Consider the following 13,117-nt stretch of genomic DNA (forward strand, 5'->3'; position numbering starts at 1 on the left):
CAAGTGACTCGCGAAAATGGCAGCACCCCTGAAAATTCGTAATTGTCGATAAAAATCTTCTCAAAACACTATTAAATGAGAGAAGATTTAACATCACATTGTCAAAATAGGGTACATATTACATGACCTATTGGATACATGGTTCATGCAAGCACTGGATTTCCCCTTTAAGTACCGGGGACGGCCAGCAAGCCTCACGGTGTTTCCTCGCAGCTTCAGTTCTCAAACATAATCGAAACTGGCATGTCTGTTAATGAGAATATTCTTGCCCATAAGAAAAAAAAGAACACCAACAAAGAGCCACACTGTAGTTGTTTTTCCCCACTTGCAAGCACACACCTGCAATAACGTGCTTCATCAGAAAAAAGAGGCTACAGTAGAGCTGGGGAAGGGAGGAGAGGAATGCCCAGTCGCTATTAATTTCTTCTAGCCAACCTCATAAATTGATTATTAAAATAACATTTATTTCTAAAAGTTATATTTTTCTTTTTATAGCGAAACACTTAACCTGGAAAAAGCAGAGGAAATGGATGGAGTGAAATTCAGATATTTATTTCTCAAATAAATATTTTCGACTCATAACGGTTTTGATCTTTGGTTTCATTGTAGAATACACTTTTTTTTTTTTTAAAACTATGAAGGTTTGAACTTTGAGTGCGTTTAGACAACAGAAATGTGAGAAAATGTTAATGCCTGTCTTAGAAAAGTTTATAAAGTGTGTGTGGTTAGGGTTTTACAGCCTAAAAACACAATGAAAAAACTACATGAAAAAAAAATAGTCCTGTAAATGAAAAAAATATATATCATAAAAACACAAAAGATGAAAATAAAAATCCACTACACGGATTTCACTTAAAGTGGGTAAGGTTTGGAACGTAACCCCAGCATTAAACGAGGGAACACTGTACCCACAACCGTTTACAGTCCAGTTGCCCTTATTGGCGCATTTGCCAATGGTGAAATTGACAATTCCCCGTCCATTTTCAAAGCCGCTTATCCTAATAAGGGTCATGGTAGTGCTGGAGCCCCATTTCTTTTCTTGTATACAATCATGTGCATTTAGATCAGAGAAAGTTACAGGAGGAAAAAGTGCATGGAATCTAATCGTGTGATCCAAATCGTGCGCCAAACTTATATATTGTCTGCTAATCAGCTAATATAACGGCAGTCTAAGTGGGCAGATTACATGTACAGTACGGTACACTGTCATTGGTGCTTAATGTTACTGGAATTTAGTTGATATATATTTTAAAAGTCCACGTATGTAGGTTGTTTTAGGTGATCAGTAAATGTAAATACACAGATACTGAATACAGTTCACTTGAAAGAGACGTAAATGGATAGAAAATGGCAGTATATTAGATGTGTCCCATGAAAGAGGTTTAAAATCACCTCCAGGATCAAGATTCTACTTTTTTCATTTAGATCACAAAAGGTTTTAATATGACAATCATGATTTCTACAATTCAGGATTCAAGATTCAAAACCATCTAACCAGAGCAGAGATGTGTTCTCACCAGGAGGAAGTAGTGGTCTTCAGGTTCAGCCCTAAGGTATTTGAAGATGATTTGCTCCATGAAGCGCTCCATTAGGTCCCAGTCTTCAACAATCCCATGACGTATTGGCCACTATTGATATCCAATAAATGTTAGGTAAAAAAATGGATTCCAACCTTTACTTATTAAAGATATTTAACAAAGGAAAAACAGGGCTAGTGGAGAGATTATTTTCTATCTTCTAATGGAAATTTGCATTTATTGTTGCACGTGTCACTACACGACACTGGTATAGATGTACAACGATGCATTATTTTTATTATTTTTTTTATTATTTTTTTTTCTAGAAAATAATTTACAGATCAATAAGGTGAAACTGGAAATTTGGGGCAACACATAATTCCACCACTCAACCGATCTTTAAGACACAAAAAAAAACCCAATCGGCATTATTAATCGAACTGGCTACTTAGAACAAAAAAATCCACTTTTAAATACACTTACATTATAGGACCTAGTTGAATTCAATACTGCACTGGTAATGTAAAAAAAAAAAAAAAAAAAAAAAAAAAAAAAATCCACAAAAAATTACTTTGTCACAATTCTAACAGGCTGTTAAAAAGCAGAGACATGTCATAATGTCTTTCGAGGAAGTGGGCTATATATAATGCCTAAAACAAGAGCAAATATAAGAGAGATGTGTCTCCGTTAAAGACGTTTACTTGTGGAATGATTAGCATAATCAATTGAAAATGTAGCTCCCTTACTCTGGATAAAAAAGAAATAAATTAAGAGTGATAAATACAATAAAATCTGGATGAAAAAAAGGTTAAAACATTTTTTCACTAAACTTGGATGTAGTGGGCTATGGGAGTTTCTTTTTTTTTCTTTTTAAATTCCACAATACTTTGTAAGGACCTGGTAGTTTTGGATACTTTATACATTCTGTATATAATTACGTTCTTACATATTTATTGCGTGGTGTAAAAACGTTAGGGTTGCCGGGAATTTTAAGGGTCGGTCGGGAAATCGGAACTACAAGCTTTTTTTTTTTTTTTTTTTAAACACAGAATCAACATTTTAATTTATTTACTTTGTGTATAAAGACTGAGTGCTATGAAAAGGAAATCTCTGAACAGAATAACCTTTGAGACTTTCAGTGTGGTGAAAAAAACAATCAGGGTCAAGTACGGAACCTTTGTGGAATATGTTGGCTTGTCTACAGCTTCATCGCCAATGTAGAAATCCAAGTCATCCACCCCCTTCATCATTCTCCTTTGAGCTTGGTCTCCAACCTTAGCTGACTCTTTGATCGCAATACCTGGCAAAAAAAAAATATTCACATAATTGACAATGGACACAGTGGTCTTTGAATGAAGCTGTGAAATCAGGTCTATTGAAAACAGTTTTATTTGGTTAATACTTAGATTACAACATCAAAAAGGTAAATGAAACTGGAAATAATTCAAACTTTTGTGGATCTTTGATATATATACGTCTATCATAAACTACTATCAACTAATACACTCCTTCTAAGGCACACTGTGGTCACTGTGGCTTGCTGAGCTGGTGTGAGCTGAATCCATAATGCAAAACTTACATGATGGAACGATGAACTGTGGCTCTGAGTTCCCTGCATACCCCAGTTTGGTGTAACTGCAAGAGAAAAGGAATTATACATTATTAAAAAAAAAAAAAAAAAAAAATCTACCCAAGTTAGGATTTATAGATTTATTTCAGTAAAACTACTTTTTCAAAAGAATTAAGAAACATTTTTCGAGCGGTCTATCGGTAGGGCGCCAAACAGGAAGTCTACTGAAAAAGCTATTTATGTCTCAGATGATTTGTTAGGAGATAGAAAATACATACCTACATAATTTGGGCACAGCAGAAAACAGCTGTGAGGGAAATTCATAACTAAAAAACAAGTTTCCCCATTCAAAAACCATTCGGCCCGTTTCACATCACACTCATGACATTTATGTTACTACTGTGTACAGTGCTTTTCAAGGGACATGTTAACCAGATGTCTCCTGTTTTCGCAAAGCCCACACTTCTTGCTCTCCTGGCTGATGAATTTAAAGAAGTTGACCACTTCCAGATGACAGGGAATGATCGGCCACATAACCGTCAGCATTGTGGAACCAAACAAATCATATATTTGATTCTATTTCAAAGCTATACCAATAATAAAAGTAACAATGTTTGTCTTACAATTTCCCTTTTTACCCATTGGTTTATATACAGTATCCCAAAAATAAATAAATGTACCCCACACACAAATGCTGCCTTGCATTTTACACTAATATCAATTAAATTATATAGAATGTCTAGAAATCTTGATTGCAAAGCATTGTATACAGTATATTTCAGACTAACGTGCAGGTAGTTTCTGCTTTTCTTCAACTGTTAAATTAAAGGTCTCAATTTCTCACTTTAAAGGGAATCCTGACAATGTAATTCAAATCTCTCGAAAGAACCCAGTAGTGATAGCCAAGGCAGTTCTCTTGAGCGAACTGAATCTTTCGACTTAATCTATAAAAAGATGTGTCCATCAAATCAGTTCTTTTTTACAAAGTCATTCAACTGCATCCTCATTTTGTTAATGATTCATCCCTTAGGTTCATGCTCACTCAAGGAGTATGCGTTGTTGTTGTAGTCATGAATTGTAAAGCTCGGAAAGCTGGGGAGATTTACTAAAAGAAAACAGAACCATCGCTCTGTCATTAAGCTCAACAATTGGCTTTGGTTGTGACTTGCAGATAAAATGACCTCAGCTAGCGAACATCCTCACGTCTCCTGATGTCCAGCTCGGCTATCACCGTCCAGCGTGACTTTTCTGCATTCCACCATGGTGATAGAATCACCGACACCAGTCCCCGCCATGCAGGCTTTCCTGGTCATTCACCTCACTGTTATTGACATCTAATTATTGGAAAGCATCTTTGAGTGTCTTCAGAAGTGTGATCTACAGTTAAGAAGTACTTGAACACCCTGCTCCATAGCAAATTCTCCCACTTAGAAATCGTGGAGGGGTCTGACATTTTCATCGTAGGCGCATGTCCACTGTGAAAGAGATAATCTAAAAAGAAAAATACAGAAATCACAATGTATGATTTTTTTTAACGATTTGTGTGATACAGCTCCAAGGAAGTATTAGAACACCTATCAATCAGATAGAATTCTGACCCTCAAAGACCTGTTAGTCCGCCTTTAAAAGTCCACCTCTACTCCATGTATCCTGAATCAGATGCACCTGTGTGAGGTCATTAGCTGCGTAAAGACCCCAGTCCGCCCCATACAATCAGTAAGACTCAAACTTGTAACATGGCCAAGACAAAAGAGCTGTCCACTGTTGGAGCAATCATTAGAAAATTGAAGAAGCTAAACATGACGGTCAAACTCAATCGGGGTGGAGCCCCATGCAAGATAATCACCTCATGGAGTCTCAATGATCCTAAGAAAAGTGAGCAATCAGCCAAGGACTACACGACAGGACTGGGCCAATATTTTGAAAAGAGCTGGAACCACCGTTTCTAAGGTGACTGTTGGCAATTTACGAAGACATCATGGTTTGAATTCATGCATGGCACGGATGGTTCCCCTGCTTAATCCAGCACATGTCAAGGCCTGTCTTAAGTTTGCCAATGACCATTTGGATGATACAGAGGAGTCATGGGAGAAGGTTTTGTGGTCAGATGAGACCAAAATGGAACTTTTTGGTCATAATTCCCCTAAACGTGTTTGGAGGAAGACCAATGATGAGTTCCATTTCAAGAACCCATCCCTACTGTGAAGCATGAGGGTGGTAGCATCATGCTTTGGGGGTGTTTTTCTGCACATGGGACAGGACAATTGTACTGTATTAACGAGGGGATGACCGCGCCCATGTATTGTGAGATTTTGTGGAACAACCTCTTTCCCTCAGTCAGAGTATTGAAGATGGGTCGTGGCTGGGTCTTTCAACATGACAATGACACGAAGCCCAAAGCCAGGAAAACGTAGGAGTGGCTCTGTAAGAAGCATATCAAGGTTCTGGTGTGGCCAAGCCAGTCTCCAGACCTCAACCCAATAGAAAATCTTTGGAGGGAGCTGAAACTCTGTGTTTCTCAGTGACAGCCCAGAAACCTGTCTGATCCAGAGAAGATCTGTGTGGAAGAGTAGGCCAAAATCACTCCTGCCGTGTGTACAAACTTGGTGAACAACTATAGGAAACGTTTGACCTCTGTAATTGCAAACAAAGGCTACTGTACCAAATATTAATTTTCTTAAGTGTTGAAATACTTATTTGCAGTTGTATCACACAAATTGTTAAAAAAAATAATATATAAATCATTGTGATTTCTGGATTTTTCTTTTTAGATTATCTTTCTTACAAAGGACATGCACCTACGATGAAAATTTCAAACCCCTCCATGATTTGTTAGTGCGAAAAGTCGCAAGTGTCAAATGTGAGTGACTGACATGTGCTTGCATACATGCTAACAGTGTAACCAGTGTGTTTAAGTGCACTTTAATGGAGAAGTCACAGAACAACATTATCAAATGTTGGAACTCAACGTGCACATAAGGCACACCACATTGTAAGGTGTCATGTCTAATGTGGTGTCTTGTTTATTTAGAAGAGAGTTTAAGAACTCTAAAATGATGAAAACACGGTACATTTAAAAAAAAAAAACTTGGGAGAGCAAACTCCATTAATATGCAGGTCCGTGAACGGCAAACCGTTAATGGGCAAGGGTACACGATACATTTAATGAAGATCTGCCCTGGCCTTATGCCAGTTGCTCATTTCTCATTCGCTGAAAGAAGTGACAACGCTTCAAAATCGCAAATCACAGGGTAGTACATTTACAGGTGTAATCCAGAGGAAATGTATTTTATTTGTCCGTCATGCAAATGTAGGTAAAACTTCATTTAAAAAAATCTCAACAGAAATGAAATAAAATTGCACATTTTCTTTGGAATCCGAATGCCTCCCATGTCTGTTTCAAACCAAGGTTCTGTTGAACCTGCTTCCGTGTGAGATCACACAAAGACAACCCCAGTACAGAAATGGCTTCCTACACAGACAATCATACACGCTGCGAGTGGATCTGGAGAAGATAGACAGCAATGATGAAGAAGTTTTTATGTAATGTGTAAATGCTACAAGCTTCTTGTGCGTGCATCAGAGATAACATACATTTCTTCTGGATTAGACCTTTAATTAAATCCCATTCCGGTCTGTAAACTGGGGATCATTGGTCATACACCTAAGATTTAGAAGTGAGTGACAAAATGCTTCAGCAGCTCCGTTTTTGCTCACAGCTGACTTCCTCACCTCACAGTGGCATGCAGCGGTGACGCTAAAAGACCAAATCCTTCCATAAAATGATTAGTTTGGTCACTAAAAAGGTGTGTTTTCGTCTGAACAAAATTTTCATTTAAAAAAATAAATAAAACACCAGATCCCAGGTCATGAAGCATTGGAAGCACTTTTGAAACACCAGTCCTGACATTTTTCTGTGAACTATAAGATCAGTTAACATAACACTATCCTTTAGATTAAAAAAAAAGAAACTACTGGAACTAATACTATGTGGCACCTGACATACTTCAGTTCTTCATACCATTGAACAGTTGCAGATTGCCCACCTCAACCTGCCTCAACAGGCTGAACTACATCACAGGATACCTATGGAATGACTGGCTCAAGCTAACCAAAGTTGACTGAATTCCTCTGCTAAAACTGCTGTTAGTAAATGACTGCATCTAAGTAATTATGACAATTAAAGATATTACTACAGTTTTAAAAGATGATTAGGATATTATTTGGTCTCCCTTAATTGCTGGATACTTTCATAATTTCCCCAAATTATTTTTCTTCTCCCTCTAAGACTTATTCCAAAATATTGTTCTTACATCTGCATTTTAAACTCTTGCATCAATTTCTTGAAAACAAAAACCAATGGAGAGTTTTAAGAGCCCTGTACCTTGCAGTCCTTCCAACATTTAGAACCAACGCCATTCAGCAAGGTACATCATAATTACTTGAAGACAATTAATCCTTCTTCTTTCGGCTTGTCCCTTTCGGGGTCGCCACAGCGTGTCATCTCAGATGAACGCACATATGTTTGGCACAATTTTTACGCCGGATGCCCTTCCTGACGCAACCCTTCTCAGGGAGTGGGGGCCCCAGTGGGATACGAACCCACAACCCCTCGTTTTCCAAACCAGTGCTCTAACCACACAATTAATGACTTCACTAAAATCATTGACCTCCAGAAGCTGCGCCCATGGATGTTTTTCTAAGGAAATACTGATTTTATAGGGGAAATGTGGATGTGGCAGCGACAACTAAAAATCAATTTAATAAATAAGCATAAAATAGGACAACCTAGCCTCATTCTCAAATGCACTTTTTATTGTTCTTGTGTGAATAAAGAAAATAAAGGCAGGGATATTGTTGTATTTCTTTTTCTTCCATGTCTTCAATGTGAGGACTAACTAACTTCAAGCCTCTACGTGACAAAAGTCTCGATTTAAGTTTGCAGATTCTGGTAAATACAGTTGCTTTCATCAACAGACTTAATGATGAACAAATAAAAGTCTCCAGGTAAGGTATGCGACAAATTCTCGATGATACTACTAAAAAGTAAGGTTCTTTCGGCTTGTCGAGTTAGGGGTCACCCACAGCGTAATATCTCAGATCAACGGTCATATTTGTTTGGCACAGTTTTTAATCCCGGATGCCCTTCCTGACGCAACGACTTTTGGGGAGCTCAATGATACTACTTAGTAGTGGCCTAAAATGCAAGATAGCGAAATGTTAAATAAAAAAACAAAGGTGGATTTTCCTTTCATTTTCGGAAGAAAGAGCCATATTAAACAAGATATGTTCAAGGGAAACTAAATGTTATGATAAATAAGAAAAATTGAAAGAAAACCACCAAAAAGCCGACGGTGAAATAAATAGCCATATATGGACTAAAAAGAATGAACGAGGAAGTGTGCCCTGGAAAGACTGCTGTACTGCGCATGATCAGAAGTCTCGCCTTGCTAAATCACAGAAACTAGCTTGGAGAGAAAACGTTGATGAGCTGCCAAATTCTGCATTCCATTGAATTAAAAGAGCACACAATATAATAATATAATACTATGAAACTGTTCCGAGATAATTTCCCATGATGACTGGCTCATCACAAACAATTAATTCTACTCTACGGGAAAGAAATACTAACGTTGGCAAACGAGCAACAAAACCACACACATGAAAGCCTATTATGCAGGCTAACACGGTAAGATGACAAAGATAGATTTCAAAGCAACTTGGCTTGTTGGCTAAACCGGAGTATCCTAACGCACTAGCGTTCACGCCCCGTCCAGTGTTGACAGTGTGTCTTGCACTGGTTAACACCGGGGCCCGGCGCAGGTCATAGCTTACCCTGTACCGCAGTCCACAACACACGCCGGTAGCCGTCCAGCCATCTTTCCCCGAATTTGCGCTTTATAGAAAGGGTAAAATCCCGTCGAACAGAAGAATCCGACCGGCGAGCTGTCCGCAGGCGGAACCTCGAGCCCGCACAGTGGAGTTTGCACGCTCCACTTCCGTGCTCGGCTTGTGGTCGGCAGGGAGAGGCAAGATGGCGGAGACCAACAGAGCAACGTGAGACGCAGGGACGCCTCTTTTCCTGCCACTCACAACCAGGAAACAGCGTCAGTTTTGGATTCAAAGGAAATTAACGACTTTATATATTGTACTGCATTATTCTTAATTGAAGTCAATAACTATACAAGAATTAAATTAATAAATAATCAGAAAGGTAAATTAATTATTGATATTTTTGAGAACTAATTGAAACGGAGTACCAATAATGTATAGTTTATATTTTTGTTGTTTTTATTTAAATGATTTTAGTTGTATTTATTTATTTTACTTTATTTATATTTGTTATCTCTTGTAAATGATTTTTTTTAATTATTGTTTGTAGAGGCGGCACGGTGGAGCAGCTGGAAAGCGTTGGCCTCACAGTTCTGAGGTTCGCGTTCAATCCCGGCCACATCTGTGTGGAGTTTGCATGTTCTCCCCGTGCCTGCGTGGCTTTTTCTCCGGGCATTCCGATTTCCTCCCACATCCCTAAAACACGCAACAGTAATTGGACACTCTAAATTGCCCAAGGAGTGATTGTGTGTGCGGCTATTTGTCTCTACGTTCCCTGGCAAGTAATCAGTTCAGGGTGTACCCCGCCTCCTGGCCGTTGACAGCTGGGATAGGCTCCAGCACTCCCGCGACCCTTGTGAGGATAAGTGGTTTAGAAAATGGATAGATAAATGTTTGTAGATTATACTGTTCAATGTTTGACAAAATACAACTTCATGTGTTTTCTTAACAATGTGTTGGGAATTTTTTTGTCTACCATTTCGAAATATCAAAATATAAAATATAGATACAAAATAAAATGTAAACATTCGAATATGATATATTCACCTACAACATAATGGGTGTCCTTAAGGTTGTTTACAATAGATTGTTGAAACCAAGACCGCGTTTTTGTTAGAATCAAAAATAGCTAGCTTGTGAGGATAAGTTGATCAGAAAATGGATGGAATTCGAACAGTGTACATACACTCCACAATAAACAAATTCCTCTTCAGTCCATGTTTGTTCTTTGGCCTCCTTACCAGACGGTGGCAGTATTTCTCTTCCACGGTAAAGTCAAACGGAAAAAGAAGTGAAACATCGTCCCTCTGTGTGCAAGGAGACACTACAGTTTAATAAACAACAAGAGATGGCACATTTTCGTGGTCAGATCAGGGGGCCACACTGGGGCGCCAAAAGGGATAACATACTCATAGATTTTTGGAAAAGGCACGAATGTTTGTTTAATTCCTCGCTGGAGTCTTTCTACGACAGGGATATGAAGACAAAGCTGTGGTCCGAGTGCGCCTTGTTGATCGGGAAATCTGGTACGAGTGACTTAATCAAAAATGTAAAAATCTTGGTTTCATCCTATTTAGCGTGTAGATATGGCTCGATGGAACGTAGATAACGTTGTGGGCGCAATGCTAACATTTTGTCAACCATTAAACATTGCGTTGGAAATATTACCCTTCAGGATTGTAGGTACGTATACTGTAGTTTTATGACGCACAGGAAGTGCATTTGTTAAATTGCCTTTTAAATACAACATTATATATGGTCGAGTTTATTATTCAGTGAGATTTACCATCTTGGACGCTGTCTTATTTGCACTTGTTCACACCAGTATGTGATGTAGTGAGAAGATCAAGGTCTCTGCGGACTCAGTATGGAAGAGTTTTATGGCACCCAGAGAGGGTCAACACTTTTCAGCAAAGGATGCTGAGAGAGAAACTGGAATTCCTGAGACCTTACATTGTTCGCAGACGCAGTGATTCCTATCCAGTAAGTAGAAACCAATGCATCATGTTTTCCTGCAAATGTTTGACTGTTAATTTTTATTTTCTTATCCATTTTGGCATAGGAGGATAGGTCTGATGATCACGAGGATGAAGAAGGAGAGCTTGAGACTGAGGGGAGTAATGATCACGAGAGGGGTACAAGTATATTTGGGAGTCCGTTGGATGATGACGAGGCTGTGAAAGATCCAAATGAGGAATTTCCATCAGAGGCATCCACCTCAAACACTTCTTCCTACTGCGCAAACTCACAACCTCATCACGCAGAGACTATGTCCTTGAACTTTGAACCTCATAATGACAAAGACACACCTGATGTTCCTGATCAGTTAGTGACAGTAAATCTAACAAATAATGATGTATTAAACCAGTTTGTAAATGTCATGCTGGCGGATATGCGTCAGATTAAAGACAGCATGGTACTAATTCGACTTCGCCGAGATATCACTGAATTGGTGTTTAAAGCAGTGGAGGAGGACATGAAGAGGCGTATTCCAGTTTCTTTTATTCACCAGGGAGAAAACACACAGTTTCCAAGCTCCTCAAGGCCTCAGACATGCTTGCAGAGGGTTTGGAAGAGAAAGAACAGGGGAAATGTAAAGCACATGAGGAGGATTTGTAGGACCCAAGCAGGTCAAACATTTGATGAGATGAAAGGAAATATCCCTCAGGCTATGATGCATGCTTCTGAGATCAAATTGGAAATAGATCCACGCATGGTCAAGACAGAGGATGAGACACTTGCTGTTCTGTGACATTACTGTCAGTGTGTTTAGATTACGATATTAAACAAATTATGTTAAAGTGTGTATAGTGCTGAGCAGTATCTGTCATGGCATGTCACAATGGAAATAGAGTGTAGTGGTACACTCGCCTGACGGTGTGGGCAGTGTGGGTTCAGTTCCCTCTCACTCCCACTAGATGTACCCTGTGACTGACTGGTGACAAATTAAGGGTGTAGGCTGGCTTTCACACCAAGTCAGCTGGGATAGACTTTAGCCCCCTGTCACCCTGATAGGGTGGTGTTGAAAAAATGAAACTTCTAAGAAATTGTCTTGATTGTGATAACTTTATATTCATACACCTAGATTGTTAGAAGACATGCCACTGTGTGACCAATGAAGGTTATCAGACTATTTGCACACGTGAAGCAGCTGTCCAAAATTCCATCTATAACTAGAAACAAAAGAACATTTATCATTTTGAAACAGTAGTCTGATGATGATGGTAATTTTGCCTTTGTTAAAAAAAATTCATAATCTGTTCATTTTCATAAAATTACCCTGTCATTCTTAAAGTGGCACAAAACGGCATGTATATGTGACACACCTCGGAGAAAAGTAATGTGAGCAACCTGCTCAAATTTGAATAAATAAAACATTGCCAAGTATATAAAATTGGGTCTCAAAACTTGAAAAGGGCCCACCTTCAGACACTATGGGTGTATCAAACAGATGTACCAAAAACATAGTGACAGGGTAATGGTTTATACGATGTAAAATCACGTGAGGAGGCACAACTTTAAAATTGAATGTTTATTCTGAACTATATTAAATAAGCACACAATTCAACTTACCCTCTTGGTTGTTGACTGTGTATATATTCACTCAATGATATAAATAAGTATTTATCACAAAGGTTTCAAATCATCAAAACAATTTTAACATCACTCAAGGAAATATAAAAGGCAGTGTTCAAATGACAATCAAATTTATTAAGGCTTAAAAAAAAACCTTTCAGACCCTCCATGAGAAAGAAACAACCCCCACCCTGTTAAATAATAAAGTCACTGTGACTAAACACAAATTTGAGAAAGATAATTTCAATTTCACAACCCACACCCAAACCTGATTACCACCATACTTGTTGAATCAAGAAATTGCTTAAATAGAATCAGTCAAAGAACGTGAAAAAGGCTACAAGAACTCAAGAACCAATGCATCATGCCACAATCCCAAAAATCTCAAATGAGGAAAAAAAGTGGTTGAACTCCATCAGTCTGGTCATTTCCAAGGCTTTGGGGATCCAGCGAACCATTCACAGAGCCATTATCCGCAAACGGAAATGGGAACAGTGGCAAACCTTTCCAGGAGTGGACAACAAACTAAAGTTACTCCCAAGATTGTGACGACAACTCATCCAGGCAGTCACAAAAGAACCTCGGAACAACATCTGAAGACCTGCAGAGCTCAGTTAACATC

The 13,117-nt window shown here is 38.6% G+C and overlaps 2 protein-coding genes across 3 annotated transcripts in view; one reads left to right on the forward strand and one right to left on the reverse strand.

Annotated features, from left to right (window-relative positions):
- The window catches only part of LOC133512040 (actin-related protein 3-like), a 41,070-nt gene extending 31,903 nt beyond the window's left edge, over positions 1-9,167 (reverse strand). The window contains exons 1-4 of the mRNA XM_061841263.1: positions 8,923-9,167; positions 3,097-3,152; positions 2,693-2,817; positions 1,518-1,628 (exon numbers count right to left, since the gene is read on the reverse strand). Coding sequence (XP_061697247.1) covers positions 1,518-1,628; positions 2,693-2,817; positions 3,097-3,152; positions 8,923-8,966 — 336 coding nt within the window. The 5' untranslated portion in view covers positions 8,967-9,167. The remainder of the gene's footprint in view (positions 1-1,517; positions 1,629-2,692; positions 2,818-3,096; positions 3,153-8,922) is intronic.
- A 1,015-nt stretch (positions 9,168-10,182) lies between these two features.
- wu:fb74b10 (uncharacterized) lies at positions 10,183-11,725 on the forward strand. 2 transcript variants are annotated; one of them, XM_061841265.1, is made up of 3 exons: positions 10,183-10,445; positions 10,745-10,902; positions 10,982-11,725. In XM_061841265.1, the coding sequence occupies exons 1-3, from the start codon at positions 10,268-10,270 to the stop codon at positions 11,669-11,671; spliced, it is 1,026 nt and encodes a 341-aa protein (XP_061697249.1). In that variant the 5' UTR covers positions 10,183-10,267; the 3' UTR covers positions 11,672-11,725. The 2 variants fall into 2 exon arrangements, with proteins under 2 accessions (XP_061697249.1, XP_061697250.1); XM_061841266.1 differs by lacking the exon at positions 10,183-10,445 and adding an exon at positions 10,452-10,602.
- The last annotated feature ends 1,392 nt before the right edge of the window (positions 11,726-13,117 follow it).

The sequence above is a fragment of the Syngnathoides biaculeatus genome, chromosome 14, assembly GCF_019802595.1.
Source record: "Syngnathoides biaculeatus isolate LvHL_M chromosome 14, ASM1980259v1, whole genome shotgun sequence".
Classification (NCBI taxonomy): domain Eukaryota; kingdom Metazoa; phylum Chordata; class Actinopteri; order Syngnathiformes; family Syngnathidae; genus Syngnathoides; species Syngnathoides biaculeatus.